At 47.7% G+C, this 21,962-nt stretch overlaps 1 protein-coding gene across 1 annotated transcript in view; it reads right to left on the reverse strand.

Moving 5' to 3' along the window:
• Nucleotides 1-330: 330 nt before the first annotated feature.
• Nucleotides 331-21,962, reverse strand: part of LOC142258725 (uncharacterized) — a 46,254-nt gene continuing 24,622 nt past the window's right edge. Inside the window, exons 2-3 of the mRNA XM_075331340.1 lie at nt 9,740-9,840; nt 331-2,046 (exon numbers count right to left, since the gene is read on the reverse strand). Of these exons, the coding sequence (XP_075187455.1) occupies nt 467-2,046; nt 9,740-9,818 (1,659 nt within the window). The 5' untranslated portion in view covers nt 9,819-9,840 and the 3' untranslated portion in view covers nt 331-466. The remainder of the gene's footprint in view (nt 2,047-9,739; nt 9,841-21,962) is intronic.

Consider the following 21,962-nt stretch of genomic DNA (forward strand, 5'->3'; position numbering starts at 1 on the left):
GTACAGCTTGGCTATAACAAAAAAAAAAAAAAAATTCTCTATCAAATGAAAAATGTGTAAAAAATAATTTGTAAACAGGCGGCACGGTGGCTCAGTGGTTAGCACTGCAGTCTTGCAGCGCTGGGGTCCTGGGTTCGAATCCCACCAAGGACAACAATTGCAAGGAGTTTGTATGTTCTCCGCGTGTTTGCGTGGGTTTCCTCCGGGTACTCCGGTTTCCTCCCACATTCCAAAGACATAAAGATAGGGACCTTAGATTGGGAGCCCCAATGGGGACAGTGTTCCTGATGTATGTAAAGCGCTGCGGAATATGTTAGCGCTATATAAAAATAAAGATTTATTTTTTATTTTATTTTTAAATGATCCATTATAAAAAGTACACAACCGTAATGACATAAAATGAACTCTTTGTTAACAGATATTAATAGACTTTTACTATTTACTAAAACAGACAATCTATTAATGACTATGGCTTCACTCCTGTGTGAATTCTCTCATGTCTAATAAGAAGTGATTTCCAAGCAAAACATTTCCCACATTCTGAACATGAATATGGCTTCTCTCCTGTGTGAATGGTCTCATGTGTAATAAGATTTGATTTCCAATTAAAACATTTCCCACATTCTGAACATGAATATGGCTTCTCTCCTGTGTGAATTCTCTCATGTGTAACAAGATCTGATTTCTGAGCAAAACATTTCCCACATTCTGAACATGAATATGGCTTCTCTCCTGTGTGAATTCTCTCATGTGTAACACGATCTGATTTCTGAGCAAAACATTTCCCACATACTGAACATGAATATGGCTTCTCTCCTGTGTGAATGGTTTCATGTGTAATAAGATTTGATTTCCGATTAAAACATTTCCCACATTCTGAACATGAATATGGCTTCTCTCCTGTGTGAATTCTCTCATGTATAACAATATCTGATTTCTGAGCAAAACATTTCCCACATTCTGAACATGAATATGGCTTCTCTCCTGTGTGAACTCTCAAATGTTTAACAAGATTTGGTTTTAAAACAAAACATTTCCCACATTCTGAACATGAATATGGCTTCACTCCTGTGTGAATTCTCTCATGTGTAACAAGATTTGATTTCTTAGAAAAAAATTTCTCACATTCTGAACATGAATATGGCTTCTCTCCTGTGTGAATTCTCAAATGTTTAACAAGATTTGGTTTTAAAACAAAACATTTCCCACATTCTGAACATGAATATGGCTTCACTCCTGTGTGAATTCTCTCATGTGTAACAAGATTTGATTTCTGAGAAAAAAATTTCCCACATTCTGAACATGAATATGGCTTCTCTCCTGTGTGATTTATCTCATGTGTAATGAGAGCCAATTTATGAGCAAAACATTTCTCACATTCTGAACATGAATATGGCTTCTCTCCTGTGTGAATTCTCAAATGTTTAACAAGATTTGGTTTTACAGCAAAACATTTCCCACATTCTGAACATGAATATGGCTTCTCTCCTGTGTGAATTCTCTCATGTGTAACAAGACTTGATTTCTGAGAAAAACATTTTCCACATTCTGCACATGAATATGTCTTCTCTCCTGTGTGAATTCTCTCATGTGTAACAAGACTTGATTTCTGAGCAAAACATTTTCCACATTCTGCACATGAATATGACTTCTCTCCTGTGTGAATTCTCTCATGTGTAATGAGATTTGATTTCTGAGCAAAACATTTTCCACATTCTGCACATGAATATGTCTTCTCTCCTGTGTGAATTCTCTCATGTGTAACAAGACTTGATTTCTGAGCAAAACATTTTCCACATTCTGCACATGAATATGACTTCTGTCCTGTGTGAATTCTCTCATGTGTAATGAGATTTGATTTCCAAGCAAAACATTTCCCACATTCTGAACATGAATATGGCTTCACTCCTGTGTGAATTCTCTCATGTGTAATGAGATTTGATTTCTTAGAAAAACATTTCTCACATTCTGAACATGAATATGGCTTTGCTTCTTTGTTACTTTCACTTCCCTTAGCATTCTGTGTGGGACTCCTGGTACAGTCATCTGCCATAAATAAAATTGAAGTTATAAGCTTTTAATAATATAACCTCAAACATACACAGACACACATAAATCCATACAAATTCCAAAGTGTGTAGTGTTCTACTTTAAAAGGCCTATGTGACAGTAAATACCCAAAATGACATTTTAAAAACTGCACCCTTCGAAGTGCTCAAAACGACATTCAATAAAACATATCTACAAAAGCATATCCAGTGGCACTCAATAATATAAGGATACTTTGGCATTGCATTACTGCTGTAGAAATATTAGAAAAAAGGGATTAATACATAGGTAATGAGAAAAACGAGTAAAACGACATAGGCATTGCATTACTGCTTTAGAGATATTTGCAAAGTGAGATTCTTCGTTTATGTACAGGTAAAATAGATCTTTGTACAGTGTTAGCCAGTAGAGAAAAAAAATTGTTTAAAAGAACTGAAGTCCTCAGTGCTTGATACCTTTTAATGGCTAACTGAAAAGATGGTAATAATAGCAAGCTTTCGAGACTACTCAGGTCTCTTCATCAGGCTCAATATAACACAATCTGAAGAGTCACATATTTATACACAACAGGACATAGAATGGGGCAGTAAATAAAACAAGTTATGTGAAGCAGAACTATCACTATGGCAAGAGGACAAACTGTTGTGGCCATAAATATTGCTGCAGTTCAGTGTGAAAGTTTTATTGACCTCTGATTGAGGTCTGATCCAGGGCTGTGATGCCCCTGGATAGTCTGAGGAGCACATCTCTTAATTGATGTAAAAAGACATGAACCCATGAGACACAATCATCATTTCTGCTCTGAATGTGTCAAAGGTCATCATAAGTTTGTACTCCCATAGTCTCCTATCTCTATGGGACTTGAAGTTACCTTTCAATACCAGCAATTTCATGTCCATGATGCTGTGGTCTGGGTTACAAAAATATTTGGCCACAGGTAGATCTATCCTTTTTTCTCTAATAATGTGGCGGTGAGAATTCATCCTTGTCCTGAGCTGTTGTCCTGTCTCCCCTACATAAAGACCCCAGTTGGACATTTAGTACATATAATTAAGTACACCACATTGGTTGTGGTGCAGCTGAAGATACCTGGGATCTTGTAGTCCTGATGTGATCTGGGAATCTTTATCTTGTCCGTTGTCAATATAAATGGACAGGTCTTACATTTTTTTCTGGTTGAAGGGAAGTGTTCTTGTAGTTGTTGGAGAGAACAGGGAGCTTCTGACAATGAAGCTTCTTAGATTTGGGGGCTGTCTAAAACACAGAAGTGGGGAGGCTGGAAAAATAGATTTTAACTGGGCATCTTTTTGCACTAATGGTTGTAGTTTCCGTGTAGCTCCTCTTAACACCTCCAGATGTGGATTGTGATTGCAAGAGGGACCCAATTGTTTTCTTCTTTAGTTTTATAATGTAGGAGATGGTTTCTTGATATTCTCGTGGCTCTTGTAATCTGGTTTTCAATGGTTCTTAAGTGGTAGCCTTGATTCATAAAGGTCTTTCTGAGGCCCTCAAGGTGATTGTCTTTATCTGTACTGTTGGAACATATCCAATTGTACCTGATAAACTATTGTATACAGCCAGGCTATGTGTTTTGGATGAAAACTATCCCATTTCAGGTATGTTGGACGGTCAATTGGCTTCTTCTACAGGGATGTCTCTATTTCATTGTTCCGTAGTTTAATGATGGTGTCCAAGAAGATGATTTCAGTGCAGAAGTAGTTGAGTGTTAGGTTGATGGTGGGATGAAACGGATTAAAGTGTTCATGGAAGGTCTTCAGCTGCTCCTCAGACTCTGTCCAGATGATTAAAATATCGTCAATGTAACGGTAGGAGGCCAGAGGCATGATAGGACAAAAGGATGAAAAGTCACTCTCAAGCTTGGCCATGAAAAGCTTTGCATATTGTGGTGCCATTTTGCTTCCCATTGCAGTCCCAGTCTCCTGTAGATATATCTTATTGTCAAATGCAAAGTAATTATGGATGAGGATGAATTTTGTAAGCTTCACTACAGAATCGGCATCAGTTCCTGTATTTTCCAGGAAGACTTTGCAGGCATTCAATCCATCCTGGTGTGGAATATTAGAGTACAAGGATTCCACATCCATGGTGGCAAGGATGGTTCCCTGTGGTAGAGAACCTATTGCTGATAGTTTTCTCAATAGGTCAATAGTGTCCTGGATGTATCCCTTACCAAGGGTTTAAGGATACCCTCTACCATCCAGAGACTTGTTCATTGAGGGTGCCCAGTGCCCACACATGAAATGATGGGTCGTCCTGGATTTCCAGATTTGTGAATTTTGGGAAGCATGTAGAATGTGCCTAGTCTTGGACTTACCGGTATCAGTTCATCAGCTGTTGAGGATATGTCAGGCAGACAAGAGACCAACTTCTTAAGTTCCTTATAATAGTCCTGTGTAAGGTCAGACTCCAATTTTTTATAGTAGCGTGTGTCTATCAGTTGTCTACGTGCTTCATTCATGTAGTCTGATTTGTTTATCATGACTATTGCACCCCCCTTGTCTGCAGGTTTAATAATGATTTCTTTGTTGGTTTTCAAAGATTTTATGGCCCTTCTTTCCTGGGCACTGATGTTGGATCGTTGCCTCCTGTGTGTGTCTAGGATAGTGGATTTTACCAAATGTCTGAAAGGGTCTATATAGTTATCCAAATAAGGGTTGTGTTCTGGTGGAGGTGTCTAATCTGACCTTTTCCTGGTTGTCAAGATCCGTCTTCCTTCAGTCTGGGTGGATTCTGAAACATCTGCATCGTTAAAATATTCCCTCAGACGTAGTCTCCTGAAGTAATCTTCCATGTTGCTGCAGAGTTGTTTTGTCTAGAGCTTTAGGCTATGTGCGCACTTACCGGATTTTTCGCGGATTTTGCCGCGGATTTGCTGCATGTTTCGCTGCAGAAAATGTTCATAACATCTCTGCAGTGAATCACCAGCAAATCCTATGGAGAAAAAAAATCCTGTGCGCACTGGGCGGAATTTGACAGCTGCATGTTTTGCTGCGGGAATCCCGCAGCAAAAACAAGTGCATGTCACTTCTTTTCCGCACAGCGCTGCGGGATTTTACTCCATTGACTCAATGTTAATCAAGAAATCCCGCAGGGAATAACGCAGGCAGCAAATTCTGTGCGGTTCACTGCGTTTTCCTGCGTTATTCCCTGCGGTATTTTGCGGTTTACCTCCGGTAATGTGCATCACTTGCTTGCGGTTTTGCAGGGAAGTGATGTCATTACAGGAAGAGGAAGCCGTGCAGAGTAAACACACACACAGATCACAGACACAGACATCACAGACACATAGATCACATAGACACAGACACATAGAACACACATAGAAAGAAAACGGAAATATAGAAAAAAAAGAACGTGGGCTCCGCTGCATATTTACCTTCCAGCCGAGGTAAGCACACAGCGGCGGCCCGGTATTCTCAGGCTGGGGAGGGAGAGGGGCAGGGTTAATGTCCCCCGCCTCACTCCCCCTCCGGCAGCCGAGAATATCAGCCGCAGCTGCCCCGGCACTGTCGCATGCAATATGCGACAATACCGGCGTGTCCTCGGCTCTTCTTGCCACCGTGTAGCAGTGGTGGCAAGGTAATACAAGGGGTTAATGGTGATGGGGGACCACCGCCATTAACCCCAGGCTTGATCATGGCAGCGTCTATGTGACAGCTGACATGATCAACCCGTAAGTAAAGTGAAAAAAAACACAGACACCGAAAAATCCTTTATTTTAAATAAAACAAACAAGCCTCGTTCACCATTTTATTAACCCCCCCCAAACAAAGCTCCGGCGTAATCCAGGTCCGACGTCCAGCGCTGCTTCCATCCAGCCGCGACTGTCACAGACACAGGCTGAATGAAAGCAGCAGAGGTAATTACCGGTCATTTCCCACGGCCGGTAATGTGAACTCACTGCCGACCGTGGGAAATGCAGCGATCTGTCATCTATCTATCCTTCTATCTATCCCTCTGTCTATCTATCTATCCCTCTATCTATTCTTCTGTCTATCTACTCTCAGAATTAAATGACTTTTTTTTTTTTTTCTTCAATATGCTTTATTGCATTGAATGCAATAAAGCACATCCCAACCCGCACGCGGCAAAACCGCGGCAATACCGCGAATAATACCGCGGTAAAACCGCAGCAAACCGCGGCAAACCGCATGCGGTTTTCGGGTGCGGTTTCCCGCGGTTTTTTACCGCGGGTGCGGTAATCTTTGAGGGCATGCGGAATTTTCTCAAGAAAATTCCACTTCCCAGTGCGCACAGAGCCTTAGTAGGACAAAATGAGAGTACCCTAGAAAGCACAGCAAGTTCCACTTTCTTTCCTTTATAATCCGAGAGATTGATAACACAGTTAGATGCTTTTGTGTCTTGAATGGAGTGGTTGTCCAAGTTGTCAGGTTTTAGCTTTGTTCTCAACCTGTTTGTATTAAGTCCAGAATTGAGGCGCAGTCTATGTAGTTTCTTTTCCTTGTTTTGGATCAGAAGAGTTTGTAGTCTGTAGTAGTATTGTTGTACTTTTTGCTCTGTGCTTTCTGGAAGTGTCTTCCTTTGGGTTTCAAATTCCCTCTGGATTTTACTCTTGATGCTGTAGAAGACATGCAAAAGGTGGTTCCTTAAGCCCGCTTTACACGCTACAATATATCTTACGATGTGTACGTGGGGTCACGTCGTAAGTGACGCACATCCGGCATCGTAAGCTATGTTGTAGCGTGTGACAGGTACGTCCGATTGAACGTTAAAACGTTCATCGCACGCACGTCGTTCATTTCTCTAGAATTTAACGTCAGATTGTTCATAGTTCATAGTGTGTGACACCCCTGGAACGATGAACAGATCTTACCTGCGTCTCCCGGCCAGCAACGCGGAAGGAAGGAGGTGGGATGTTTACGTCTCGCTCAGCTCCGCCCCTCCGCATCTATTGGCCGGCTGCCGCGTGACGTCGATGTGACGCCAAACGTCCCTCCCACTCCAGGAAGTGGACGTTCGCCGGTCACATCGAGGTCGTATGGAAGGTAAGTATGTGTGATGGGGGTTAATCGTTTGTGCGGCACGTTCAACAAATTGAACGTGCCGCACATACGATGGGGGCGTTGCAAATCACATACGATATCGTATGCGAAATTGCAACGTATACAGCAGGCTTTAGTCTCTCAGAAGTCCTGTGACAAAGCTTTTGTGCATAATGGGTATTGTAGGTATGTAGAATTGGATTTGTAATCCAGAGTCCTTTGGGGGATCAGATTCTCCTTTTTGCATTTGGATAAGAAAAATATGTCGCTGTCCAGTTGTGCACGTTTCTTCAGAAGTGTCTTTAGTTCCATCTTTTCAGTTAGCCATTAAAAAGGTATCAACCACTGAGGACTTCAGTTCTTTTAAACAATTTTTTAGTTTATGTATTTACCAATCCATGTAAGACCGATAACCTTGACAAGCACCTGACCAAGCACTCCACCCTATAGCCAGGGTGTGTCCACCATCTTATTTAGCCAAGAAGCAGACATGCAGATGTTTAATCACATATAGAGGCATTTAAGGTTAGGTTCCCAATATAATGAGATCACCTTGTCGAGGTTATCGGGCTCATATGGATTGGCCAGTACATAAGCTAAGAATCTCTCTTTGCAAATATCTCTGAAGCAGTAATGCAATACCTATGTCTTTTTACTCATTTTTCATGTTAGCAATGTATTTATCCCTTTTTTGTAATATTCCTACAGCAGTAATGCAATTCCAAAGTACACTTTAGATGCATCACAGAAATTAAAGCAATGTGGAAGGAAAAAAATAAAGATTTTAATTTGTCCCACAAATTTTCATTTTCTCAAGGGTAAGATGAGGAAATGGACCATATACGGTAATTCTGTTGTGCAATTTCTCATGTGTACGCTGATAGCCCATATATGGTGTAAAACTATTGCTTGGGTCAACGGCAGGACTCGGAAGGGAAGGAGCACAATTTGACTTTTGGAGAACAAAATTGGCTGAAATAGAGGATGTCATGTCACGTTTGTAAAGCCCTTGATGTGCCTAAACAGTGGAAACACCCCAAAAATTATCTCATTTTGAAATCTACACCACTGAAGGAATGTATCTAGGTGTGGAGATCATAGGAGTACCCTTATATAGGGCAAGGGGTCTTTAGCAAACCCACAGCTATTATGGCGACCCATATGCACCCAATGATAAATGTTGCTGGGGGCGTTGGATATGTGGAAAATTGTACCCCATAGGCTGCGAGCTGCAAATGCTGCTGTCAAAGATCGAAAAGTTAACATCAGCCGGTGAAGCTTACCTCCACTGAATAACTGAATAGACATCATCTGCTGGCAATAATGGAGACTCCGCTTTTGAGCCCGCAAGAAGTAATAGGATCTAATAATATGTTACATATCGAGAAGGAGTTAAAGAAAACCTGGCAGCTACAAAAATACTATTTACCTGCAGATATAGTGGTAATCTGAGTACCTAGCATTTAAATGATATCTATCTGGTTTATTAGAACAGTGTGTGACGCTAGTCACTGCACGGACAAGCCGTGAGGCAGGGTTATCAAATGTTCTGGGGTCAGATACAAAGAGAGCATGCCGTGAACTAAGGGAAAAGACAAAGGCATAGTCAGCTCTGGGGTCAGAATATCAGGAGGATAGCGGATATGGGCAAATGGATGGTCAGAGGAGGTCCAAGGTCTGGCAGCTATAGATCAGAACACAGCATAGATAACCGAGGCCCACATTCGCAGGGAGCCGCGACGGACTGTTCACAAGCAACCTGAAACTAGCTGCTCAGCTTCAGCTGAGTCTTTTACACTGTTCTCCAGTCCTGTGGAGTGGTTTGTGGCTCCTTGAGAGGGGGGCTAATTTCTATTGAGCTGTGTTCTCCCTATTTAAGGTTTGAGATATTACTTGTTACTGCAGATGATACCTTCAGTTTATGCTCCTGTGATTCCGGTCTTTGTGGCAATCCTTTGTGGGGTTTGCATCTCCTTTCCCGGTGGGGGAGGTGGTGGGAGACGGGGTGTTAGATCAGGGTTTGGACAGGAGTTAGTGTTACGCTGGCAGTCCAGACCTGGATACCATCAAGCCTACCCCTGGGATAAGGGACAGCACAAGATCCCTAGTCTGAGGGCCCATTTCGGGGGGTCCCTTCTCCAGTTACAACGGCACCTCCGTGATACCATGGTTTTGGAACTAACTACTCAGCTAAGTAACTGATCAATCACTCAGAACAGGGAACCCCCTGAAGAAACCAAGCACCTCCCAGTTTCAGATTGGACAGTTGAGCTGACGCTCAACAAACTAACAGCTTGGCACGGTCCTGATTTAATAGAGAGGCAAAATTGTCACTCACTGCGTCCAAGACAGCGGAGAAATTGTGACACAGTGTCTGCAAGGAGAAAATGCAGTTACATTCTCCCAGCAGCTGCTCACTTTCAGTCACCAGCACAGTGGGAGAGGCTGAAACAGTCACCACTCACTAGATAGTGAGTGCCCAGTAATCAACCCTCTTGTTCGTTGGCTGACAGCCTGTGAGCGGTAACTGTTACTGTTTCCCGCACTGCATTGGTAACTGTATACGAGCAGCAGCAGGGAAAATGTAACTTTATTTTCTCCTTGCAGCTGGGAATGTGACTGTTCTCTTTGTTATTTAATGGCGACTCTTCATTGAGGAGGGTTACCTGTGGAAAGGTCTCTACTCCGTTCATCACCCCGCACATCCATTTCTCCTTTTTCCATTGTGTCTACAGCGTTCTGCATATTTTCTCCCTGAATTTCAAAGCTGTAAAATAAATAATGTAAAAGTCACGGACAGAAGGAAAAGTCATGTGGAAGGTTCTAGATGGACGCTTCTGCTTCCAGAGCCGTGTGGCCCCTGAGACCAATCCATGCATGGCCTCTACGCCTCCTATATCACCCATGCTGCCCCAGAGGCAGTTCAGCAGGGATAGAAGCAGACGTGGCAGGATCCACTTAGTGTGGTACATTATGACATTGGGATTTCCTTCATTGTTTTGTCTTCACAATTTGGACGCCCTAAGGGTATGTGCGCACGTCGCGTAAAAACATGCAGTTACGCTGCGCTTTGTAGCGCAGCGTAACTGCATGCGTCCTGCGTCCCCTGCACAGTCTATGGAGACTGTGCAGGGGCCGTGCGCACGTGGCGTTTAAGAGCGCAGCGCTTCGGCTACTGCCGAAGCGCTGCGCAAAAAGAAGTGACATGTCACTTCTTTCCTGCGCTTTGCCGGCAGCTCCTGCACGGTCTATGGCAGGAGCTGCAGGCAGAGCGCATGGAATCGGCGCTCACTACGGACATTTCTGCAGCGATCTAAAGCGCACATGTGCTCTTCAGATCGCTGCAGAAATTTCTGCAGGGCTTGTACGCAACGTGCGCACATAGCCTAATGCTTATTTTTCCGTCATTTTAGAATTGTTTTAGTCAATGTTATATTTTTGAAAGCTTTCTTTTTGAGGTACATTAGTTTTATTCAATTTTTTTACTTTAAAGGAGTTGTCCGACATAAGCGCAAACATTTTTTGCAAGCTATTCTGTGCTGTATTGTCATAAGGCTACATGCGCACGCTGCAGTTTTTTTCTGCACACAAACTGCAACCAAAACTGCACCTTGTCAGAGTGAGCCTGGAAATGTCCCAAAAACGCTTGTAATGTAGGTGCGTTTTTAGTGCGTTTTTTCTCACAGCTTTTTTTGAAGGAGAAACGAAATATGATAGGAAAGGATAATGGATAGATAGCTAGAATACATGATAGATAGTAAAAAATAGAAAGAATAGCTAGATGGATAGATAGATAATAAGAACATTTAGATTAGATAATAAGAAAGAACAGAAAGAATACATAGAAAGAAATAACAGAATAGCTTGATAGAGGAATAGCCAGCTTGGTTAGCTGTTTTTTTTTGTTGGGGGGGCGTGGGGGTAAAAAAACATGGGGTCCCCCCATTTTTCATATACAGTACAGGAACAGCAGCAGCTGCAATCCTCAGCTGTCTGCTGTACCTTGGCTAGTTATGAAAAATAGAGGGGATCGCACACTTTTTTTTTTTTAGGGTTTGATTTATTAAAAAAAAAAAAAAATAATGACGTGGGATCCCCTCATTTTTTTAATACCAGCCAAGGTGCAGCAGACAACTGGGGGCTGATAATATTAGGGTGGAAAGGGCCATCGTTATTTGGCCCTTTCCAGCCTAACAATAGCAGCCCACAGCCGCCCTAAAAGTGGCATATCCATAAGTTGCGCCAATTCTGGCGCTGGAACCGGCTCCTTCAGTTGCCCTGGTGCGGTGGCTATCGGGGTAATAAGGGGTTAATGGCAGACCATAGCTGCCACTAAGCCCTAGGTTAGTGATATTATGCGTCTATGAGACACCCCACATCACATCAAAACAGCCAAAAAATCCTTTATTTGAAATAAAAAGCCACCCTCTTTCACCAGTTTATTAACCCCCACAACACCCCTCGAGGTCCGAAGTAATCCACACGAGGTCCCACGACGCTTCCAGCTCTGCTACATCCCTGTCCTGTCACAGCCAGCGCTCATACAGCATGGCTGCCAGCTGTGAGTGTGGACAGAGACGCAGCGATAATCCCTGACATCACAGCTACGGCTCCCACAGTACGGCGGGTGTCGCAGCAATGACATCACGGGTTCGCTGCGGTTGAAGCCTGATGTCCTCCAGCTGTCACAGCAAACCACCCGAGTGTCAGCGGTGCCATCACTCAGGTGTTTGATGTCACAGTTCGAGTCCTCCTCCACTGATAGTACAGCACTGAAGAGAGTCGCTCTATGTACACACGTTCACCGTGGCTGTGATTGGTTGCTTGACTCTCTGACTGCAACCAATCACAGACGGGGGAGGAGTCAATATGTATGAGGCTAATGAGCGGGTCCGAAAGAAGATGAGAGGCGGGGGAGCAGTGTGACAGCCGTGATAGGCGAGTATGTACTGCTTGGGGAGAAAGAGAAACCAACACAGGCACCGACATGTCAAATTCTCTCCAGCATTGATTTTGTCATTATGGAACTAAGTTGGTGAGCTGCGTTTCTGTTGACAAAACCGCAGGTAAAACGCATGCAAAATGCATGCCAAATGCACCAATTTGATAGCATGCATTTTTCCTTGCCTTTTTGATGCCCTCATTGATTTCAATGGGTGACAAATGTGGTTATTTACCTTCAGCTCAACCAAACTTGAAAACTTCCTATGCCGAACCTCACAGTGAGAGCTGGCCCCACCCGGCCTCACTGTCCAGCCCCGCCCTCTTCCCACCCTCTGCACACTCATTAGGCTATGTTCACATTTCCGCTATTTAGTATCCGTCACAATCCGCCGCTCTGATAAACAACGCAATCCGTTTGGCGGATTCCGTTGTTTCCCATAGACTTGTATGAGCGGTGGATTGTGACTGATGCCATTGCGTTTCATCCGCAGCGCGACTGATAAGTCATGGAACGACTGACCATCGGGTGGCAGGAACGCAGCATGTAACGTTTTTTGATCAGTGGAATCCTTTTGATTTCACTGCGCATGGTCAAATCTTGTGTTTAATTATACAAATCAATGTCTCTCTCGGCGGACGAACGATCAGCTGATCACCTGGCTGCCGGCTTCTGTGAGCGATCAGCTGATCACCCGGCTGCCGGCTTCTGTGAGCGATCAGCTGATCACCCAGCTGCCGGCTTCTGTGAGCGATCAGCTGATCACCCGGCTGCCGGCTTCTGTGAGCGATCAGCTGATCACCCGGCTGCCGGCTTCTGTGAGCGATCAGCTGATCACCCGCCTTCGGTGAGCGATCAGCTGATCATCCGGCTGCCGGCTTCTGTGAGCGATCAGCTGATCATCCAGCTGCCGGCTTCTCTGAGCGATCAGCTGATCATCCGGCTGCCGGCTTCTGTGAGCGATCAGCTGATCACCTGGCTGCCGGCTTCTGTGAGCGATCAGCTGATCACCCGGCTTCGGTGAGCGATCAGCTGATCATCCGGCTGCCGGCTTCTGTGAGCGATCAGCTGATCATCCGGCTGCCGGCTTCTGTGAGCGATCAGCTGATTATGCGGCTGCCGGCTTCTGTGAGCGATCAGCTGATCCCCCGGCTGCCGGCTTCTGTGAGCGATCAGCTGATCATCCGGCTGCCGGCTTCTGTGAGCGATCAGCTGATCATCCGGCTGCCGGCTTCTGTGAGCGATCAGCTGATCACCCGGCTTCTGTGAGCGATCAGCTGATCACCCGGCTGCCGGCTTCTGTGAGCGATCAGCTGATCACCCGGCTGCCGGCTTCTGTGAGCGATCAGCTGATCACCCGGCTGCCGGTTTCTGTGAGCGATCAGCTGATCACCCGGCTGCCGGCTTCTGTGAGCGATCAGCTGATCATTCATAATAGCTGGCCGCTGGTTAAACAGTAAAACAAAAAAAAACAACAGATCGTTGTTTTGCAGAATCAGTCACATCAGTTGTGCCACCAGCTGCAACGTATTCGTTGCATCAGTCACACAAGTGATTGTGACGGATGCAAAACAACGGAAGTCTGAACATAGTCTTACCTGTCAGTATTTGGCCCAGCACTGACCTGTTATCACTCTAGCATTGGAAATAACAGCCCCATATCAAGCTCTGCACCCCCCACCACATCGGGCTCTGCATGCCCACACACACAGGGCTCTGCACCCAACACATCGGGCTCTGTACCCCCCCTCCCACACACACACACACACACACATCATGCTCTGCACCCCCCCCACACACACACACACACACACACACACACATACATATCGGGCTCTGCACCCCCCCGCACACACATCGGGCTCTGCACCCCCCACCACACAGGGCTCTTCAACCACCCCCCACAAACAGGGCTCTGCAACCCCCCCACACACGCACACACATCGTGCTCTGCAACCCCACACACACATCGGGCTCTGCACCCCCCCCCACACACACATCGGTCTCTGCACCCCCAACCACATAGGGCTCTGCAACCCCCCCACAGGGCTCTGCAACCCCCCCACACATCGGGCTTTGCAGGCTGCATACATATGGGGCTCTGCACCCCCCATACACATTGAGCTCTGCACCACACACACACACACACACACACACACACACACACACACACACACACACACACTGGGCTCTGTACCCCTCACCACACATCGGGCTCTGCACCCCTCCCCACACATCGGGCTCTGCACCCCTCCCTACAACTGGTGCTCTGCACCCCCCCCCACATGTTGTTCTGCACGCCCACACCCACCGTGTAGGGAATACACACTTACCTCTCCTCGGTCCCTACCGCTACTCCACGTTCACCCGCTGTCTGTGCTCGGGACATATCACCACAGTGGTGACATTACCGCTGTCCTGAACTGTCAGAGCAGACAGCGTGACAATGATGACAAGCAGCGAGGTGCTGCCTGTCATGTGTGCTTTCAAATGTATTAACATCTGTGATGCTGATACATTTGAATGTGCAATCCTGAGCAGGGGCCCCATGCTGGCGGTGACCTGGCGGTAGTCGCCGCCAGGCCCCTCCCCTGAGTTCACGGGCCCCACAGCAGTGGAAGGGGAGAGTACGGAGTGTGGGGAGGGTGCCGGGGAATGTGAGGGAGGGTGCGGAGGAATGGAAGCTGGGACTCCACGCACTGTACCTGCCCAGCAGGGCGGCTACATGACGTTGGCTGTGATACACGGCGTCGACAAGGCAGAACATAAGCTTCTACCCCTGTCGTCGTGACATCACAGGAAGCAGCAAAATCACGGCAGGAGCCGTCACATGACCGCTCTGAGCCGGGGGAGAGGGGCTGACAGCAGGGCGGATAGGTAGATACTGTCTACTTACCTGCCCTAATATAGCCCAATAGTGTAATTACAAAAAAAAGGCGAAATAAGCCGGATAACACCTTTAAGAGGGTGGACAGAGGCGTACATAGAAATCATGGGACCCCATAGCGGAGGTTCTAATTGGTACCCCCTCCCCCAAAAAATAAAAATGTAATTAATATTCAGCTGGGTCATATAAGAACCTATCTCACAACTTTACAGCCCTTACAAAGTAATTTTCCTTCTAATGAAGCCCATTGATTCCCCTTTCATTTCTCCCATAATGTATAATACCAACAAAAGTGTCCCACAAGCATTGTATGATACCTCCACAGCGACTTCCTCCACACCAGGGCTGAGGAGTCGGTAAGAAAGACCTCCGACAACTCAATTTCACTGATTCCAACTCTGACTCCACGACTCCTTCATACAGTTCAAACCAGAAGTTTCCATCCACTATCTATAAAGACACATCTGCAGGTTTTCCCTCCGCTCTCTATACAGACACATCTGCAGGTTTTTCCCTCCGCTCTCTATACCAGGGGTGGGGAACCTTTTTACTGCCGGGGGCCATTTGGAATTTTCTACCAACCTTCGGGGGCCGCACAAAATTATCAACTTGAAAAGGACCAGGCTATATTTGGTCAAACAATTAACTCACCCCTAATGTGGTGGCCGGAGCTGCTGTGATGTTCGGTGATATTGATCATTTTGTTTCTCACAACTGCTTTTCCAGGTTTGTCTTGGTCTGGAGAGGCTGGGGGCATACACATCACAGGAGACAATGAGGCATATACATCACAGGAGACACTGGGGCGCATATACATCACAGGAGACACTGAGGCATACACATCACAGGAGACATTGAGGCATACACATCACAGGAGACATTGAGGCATACACATCACAGGAGACATTGGGGCATACACATCACAGGAGACACTGAGGCATACACATCACAGGAGACACTGAGGCATACACATCACAGGAGACACTGAGGCAGACATCACAGGAGACACTGAGGCATACACATCACAGGAGACACTGAGGCATACACATCACAGGAGAAGCTGGGTCATATACATCACAGGAGACACTGAGGCATATACATCACAGGAGACACTGACATCACAGGAGACACTGAGGCATACACATCACAGGAGACATTGAGGCATACACATCACAGGAGACATTGAGGCATACACATCACAGGAGACATTGGGGCATACACATCACAGGAGACACTGAGGCATACACATCACAGGAGACACTGAGGCATACACATCACAGGAGACACTGAGGCATACACATCACAGGAGACACTGAGGCATACACATCACAGGAGACACAGGCATACACATCACAGGAGAAGCTGAGTCATATACATCACAGGAGACACTGAGGCCAACACATCACAGGAGACACTGAGGCATACACATCACAGGAGACACTGAGGCATACACATCACAGGAGACACTGAGGCATATACATCACAGGAGATACTGAGGCATATACATCACAGGAGACACTGAGGCATACACATCACAGGAGACACTGAGGCATACACATCACAGGAGACACTGAGGCATACACATCACAGGAGAAGCTGGGTCATATACATCACAGGAGACACTGAGGCATACACATCACAGGAGACACTGAGGCATACACATCACAGGAGACACTGAGGCATATACATCACAGGAGACACTGAGGCATACACATCACAGGAGACACTGAGGCATACACATCACAGGAGACACTGAGGCATACACATCACAGGAGACACTGAGGCATACACATCACAGGAGACACTGAGGCATACACATCACAGGAGACACTGAGGCATACACATCACAGGAGACATTGAGGCATACACATCACAGTAGACATTGAGGCATACACATCACAGGAGACATTGAGGCATACACATCACAGGAGACAATGAGGCATACACATCACAGGAGACACTGAGGCATACACATCACAGGAGACACTGAGGTATACACATCACAGGAGACACTGAGGCATATACATCACAGGTGTGGCTGCGTCATATACATCCCAGAAAAGGCTGGGGCATATACATCACAGGAGAGGTTGGGGCGTATACATCACAGGAGGAGCGTATAGATCACAGGAGGGGTGTATACATCACAGGAGATGCTGAGCATGGACAGCACTAGTGGCGGGCAAAGACAGCACTAGATGGCAGCACGAACAGCACTAGGTGGCACAATGGACAGCACGAGGCGGCACAACGGACAGCACGAGGCGGCACAACGGACAGCACGAGGCGGCACAACGGACAGCACGAGGCGGCACAACGGACAGCACGAGGCGGCACAACGGACAGCACGAGGCGGCACAACGGACAGCACTAGCTGGCAGCACAGAGAGCACCAGTTGGCAGCACAGAGGGCGCTAGATGTCAGCAAAGAGCGCTAGTTGGCAGCACAGTCAGCGCTAGTTGGCAGTACAGAGAGCGCTAGCTGGCAGCACGGAGAGCACTAGGTGGCACAACGGAGAGCACTAGGTGGCACAACGGACAACACTAGGTGGCAGCACAGAGAGCACCAGCTGACAGCACAGAGAGCACCAGCTGGCAGCACAGAGGGCGCTAGTTGGCAACGCAGACAGCGCTAGTTGGCAGCACGGAGAGCACTAGCTGGCAGCACGGAGAGCACTAGCTGGCAGCACGGAGAGCACACTAGGTGGCAGCACGGAGAGCACTAGGTGGCAGCACGGAGAGCACTAGGTGGCAGCACAAAGAGCACTGACTGACAACATTAGAAGGCAGCACGGAGAGCATTAGGTGACAGCACTTGGAGGCAGCAGGGAGAGGCACTATGTGGCAGCACTGGCAGCACTAGGAGGCTGCACAGATTACACAGCATTGAGGGGTTACACACAGTACTAGGGGGTACACAGCACTTGGGGGTACACAGCACTTGGGGGTACACACAGTACTAGGGGGGGTACAGAGCACTGGATGAGGGGCAGCCATGGGTTGTATACTCACAATACTAGGGGAGGAGGAGTCACACAGCACAGGTCCGGGAGGTATGTACAGCAGGGAGGCATCTGCTGCACCTCTTCTGCTGTGACAGGAGCACAGCACGCTGCTTACCCCGCCCACAAGGTAAACTCTCAGCATGCGAGCACAGTCCCGGGTTCAGTCTAGAATGTACGGGCTGTAGTCAGGTCCCGAAAAGAGCACGTACATTCTAGTACGGGCTGCAATCAGGATCTGGAAAAAGCCTGTACATTCTAGCATCTACCCAGAACGCACTGGGATTTTAAAGGGCCGGCGGCCGGCAAAAGCTCGAGTGCCACTCAAGCACTGGGGTAGCCTGGAATGTGCCCGGGGGCCGCATTAAATGTCATCGCGGGCCGCATACGGCCCCCGGGCCGGAGGTTCCCCACCCCTGCTCTATACAGACACATCTGCAGGTTTTTCCCTCCGCTCTCTATAAAGACACATGTGAAGGTTTTTCTCACTATATGACATGAAATCAGAATAAATCTTTCCCGTTTTAGGTCATTTAGGAACCAAAATTATTTCTATTGCCAAATGCCGGAATAATGAGAGAGAGGGAATGTCATACACAGGCTCCCCCTGATGTCATTACACCTATCAGGGGCCCACAGCTGCAGAGCAAGTGCGGAACAGGGAGCCAGTGCCCATCTGCTCCTCAATGGTGTTTAACCTGCATCCGAGGAAATAGTAATGGCCCCCATCACTCACAGGCCTGGTCGTTGTGCCCCTGCATAAATTACACACACATAGATACTATATGAAAGATAGATAGATGGATACATTAGATAGATGGCTGCAGGGTGAGACTGGGGTGTCTGGGGTCCAAAGGAGGAGGTAACTCTAGGGGCCACACTACAACTATATGCAAATACCTGCAGGAGCCCCCAACACTGCCTCCTATGCACGGCAGGAGCCCCAAACACTGCCTCCTATGCACGTCAGGAGCCCCCACACTGCCTTCTATGCACGGCAGGAGCCCCCACACAGCCTCCTATGCACGGCAGGAGCCCCCACACAGCCTCCTATGCACGGCAGGAGCCCCCACACAGCCTCCTATGCACGGCAGGAGCCCCCACACAGCCTCCTATGCACGGGAGGAGCCCCCACACAGCCTCCTATGCACGGCAGGAGCCCCCACACAGCCTCCTATGCACGGCAGGAGCCCCCACACTGCCTTCTATGCACGGCAGGAGCCCCCACGCTGCCTTCTATGCACGGCAGGAGCCCCCACGCTGCCTTCTATGCACGGCAGGAGCCCCCACGCAGTCTCCTATGCACGGCAGGAGCCCCCACACAGCCTCCTATGCACGGCAGGAGCCCCCACACAGCCTCCTATGCACGGCAGGAGCCCCCCACACAGTCATAGACCTGTAGCGGTCTGCAGCTTAGGAGACGGGGAATGATAGAGCATAGAACTCTTGCTCTGTTACAGGATTGGACTGTATTGGGGGCAATGTGACACCAAAACAGTTCAATGCGGTAGTTGCAAAAGATTCAGGGCTGCAGGCAAGAAGTTCGGAGCTGGAGCCCCGAGTCTTGGATGCCAGCAATGCCCCTGTCGCCAGGTGCCCTCTGTGTCCAGTTTGGGGGCGCACCAGGGCATTGACTGTGTCTGTGCGCCAGATTGATGCTTAATAGATAGACAGATAATAGGATGGATGTATAGACAGACAGAATGTATACACAGAAAAACAGCTACATATTGCACACTATCAAGTACAAAATTCTCAACATTAGAACCTAGGGCAATTATGCTGAGAGCTGGTCACAAGGAACCAATATCTCAGATAAGCACTACTCATATGAATATATAAGAACAACGAGTACCGTATTTTTCACTTTATAAGATACACTTTTGTTCCCCCAAAATTTGGGGGAAAGTAGGGGGTGCGTCATATATAATATTAAGCGTTAGGGGCACTTTGCACACTGCGACATCGCAGGTGCGATGTCGGTGGGGTCAAATTGAAAATGACGCACTTCCGGCATCGCATGCGACATCGCAGTGTGTAAAGGCTGGATGATACGATTAACGAGCGCAAAAGCGTCGTAATCGTATCATCGGTGCAGCGTCGGCGTAATCCATGATTACGCTGACGCGACGGTCCGATGTTGTTCCTCGCTCCTGCGGCAGCGCACATCGCTGTGTGTGAAGTCGCAGGAGCGAGGAACGTCTCCTACCGGCCTCACTGCGGCTTCCGTAGGATATGCGGAAGGAAGGAGGTGGGCAGGATGTTTACATCCTGCTCATCTCCGCCCCTCCGCTCTGATTGGCCGCCTGCCGTGTGACGTCGCAGTGACGCCGCACGACCCGCCCCCTTAACAAGGAGGCGGGTCGCCGGCCACAGGGACGTCGCACGGCAGGTGAGTGTGTGTGTGAAGCTGGCGTAGCGATAACTTTCGCTACGCCAGCTATCACCACATATCGCTGCTGCGACGGGGGCGGGCACTATCGCACTCGGCATCGCAGCATCGGCCTGCGATGTCGTAGTGTGCAAAGCCCGCCTTAGATCTCCTGCTCCCGCTCATATAATATGCACAGCCGCTGTCCATCACCGTGCTGCTGAAACCGCACCGCAGCGACGGGCTGGGGGAGCGGTGCATATTATATGAGCCTGCGCCCCCCTGTGATGGCACATGCCCCCCTGCGTTAGCTATGGCCCCCATGCTGCTGCTCATCCTAAAATAAAAAAGCTTTACTTACCCCCTCCAGCGTTTATCCCCGGTGTCCCTGCTTCCACTGTGATCAGGCACGCAGAGATCTCACTCTGCTGTGCCGATGACATGACCGCACCGAGAACCAGGAAGTGGAGGAACAAAAGCACGGAGGGAGACAGGAGGGAGATCAGCGCTGGAGGAGGTAAGGAAAGAGGGTTTTATTTTACTATGGGCAGCAGCATGGGGGCGATATCTAACACAGGGGAACGTGTGCAATCCATAGGGGGCCATAGGCAGCACAGGGGAACGTATGCAATCCATAGGGGGCCATAGGCAGCACAGGGGAATGTGTGCAATCCATAGGGGTCCATAGGCAGCACAGGGGAACGTATGCAATCCAAAGGGGGCCATACGCAGAACAGGGGAATGTGTGCAATCCATAGGGGGCCATAGGCAGCACAGGGGAATGTATGCAATCCATAGGGGGCCATAGGCAGCACAGGGGAACGTGTGCAATCCATAGGGGGCCATAGGAAGCACAGGGGCACGTATGCAATCCAAAGGGGGCCATACGCAGAACAGGGGAATGTGTGCAATCCATAGGGAGCCATAGGCAGCACTGGGTATGTGTGCAATCCATAGGGGGCCATAGGCAGCACAGGGGAACGTGTGCAATCCATAGGGGGCCATAGGAAGCACAGGGGAATGTGTGCAATTCATAGGGGGCCATAGGCAGCACAGGGGAACGTGTGCAATCCATAGGGGGCCAAAGGCAGCACAGGGGAACGTGTGCCAGCACAAGGGGGCTATATTCAATATAAGGGGGCCATATCCAGATTAAGGAGGCTAATTTTAGGATGGGGGGCTATGAGGGACATATACCCTATATGATTTGTTAGACGGACACTGGCATTATATAAGATGGACCCCATTTAACATTATAAAAAAAAATAAAAAAATTGTCTTTTCCTTCACCAAACTGGGGTGTGCGTCTTATAATCAGGTGCGCCTTATAAAGCGAAAAATACGGTATATGTGCAAAATAGACAACTTTTATTTCATATGAAATGAATCATCTGGGGGAGATGTGAGAATTGTTACACAGGCAGGGCTTTTCTCAGAAAAACACCAAGATCATTCAAAATGCACAGGATACAAATGAATCCGAGAAGTGAATCAACCACAGTGTCTCTAAAGGGTGCTTTACACGCTGCAACATCGCTACCGATATATCGTCGAGAGTCACGTCGTTAGTGACGCACATCCGGTGGCGGTAGCGACATCGCAGCGTGACACCAAGGAGCGACGATCAACGATCGCAAAATCGTTCAAAAACGGTGATCATCGGCACGTCACTCCTTTCCTTAATATT

The sequence above is a fragment of the Anomaloglossus baeobatrachus genome (assembly GCF_048569485.1).
Source record: "Anomaloglossus baeobatrachus isolate aAnoBae1 chromosome 3 unlocalized genomic scaffold, aAnoBae1.hap1 SUPER_3_unloc_3, whole genome shotgun sequence".
In the NCBI taxonomy this organism is placed as follows: domain Eukaryota; kingdom Metazoa; phylum Chordata; class Amphibia; order Anura; family Aromobatidae; genus Anomaloglossus; species Anomaloglossus baeobatrachus.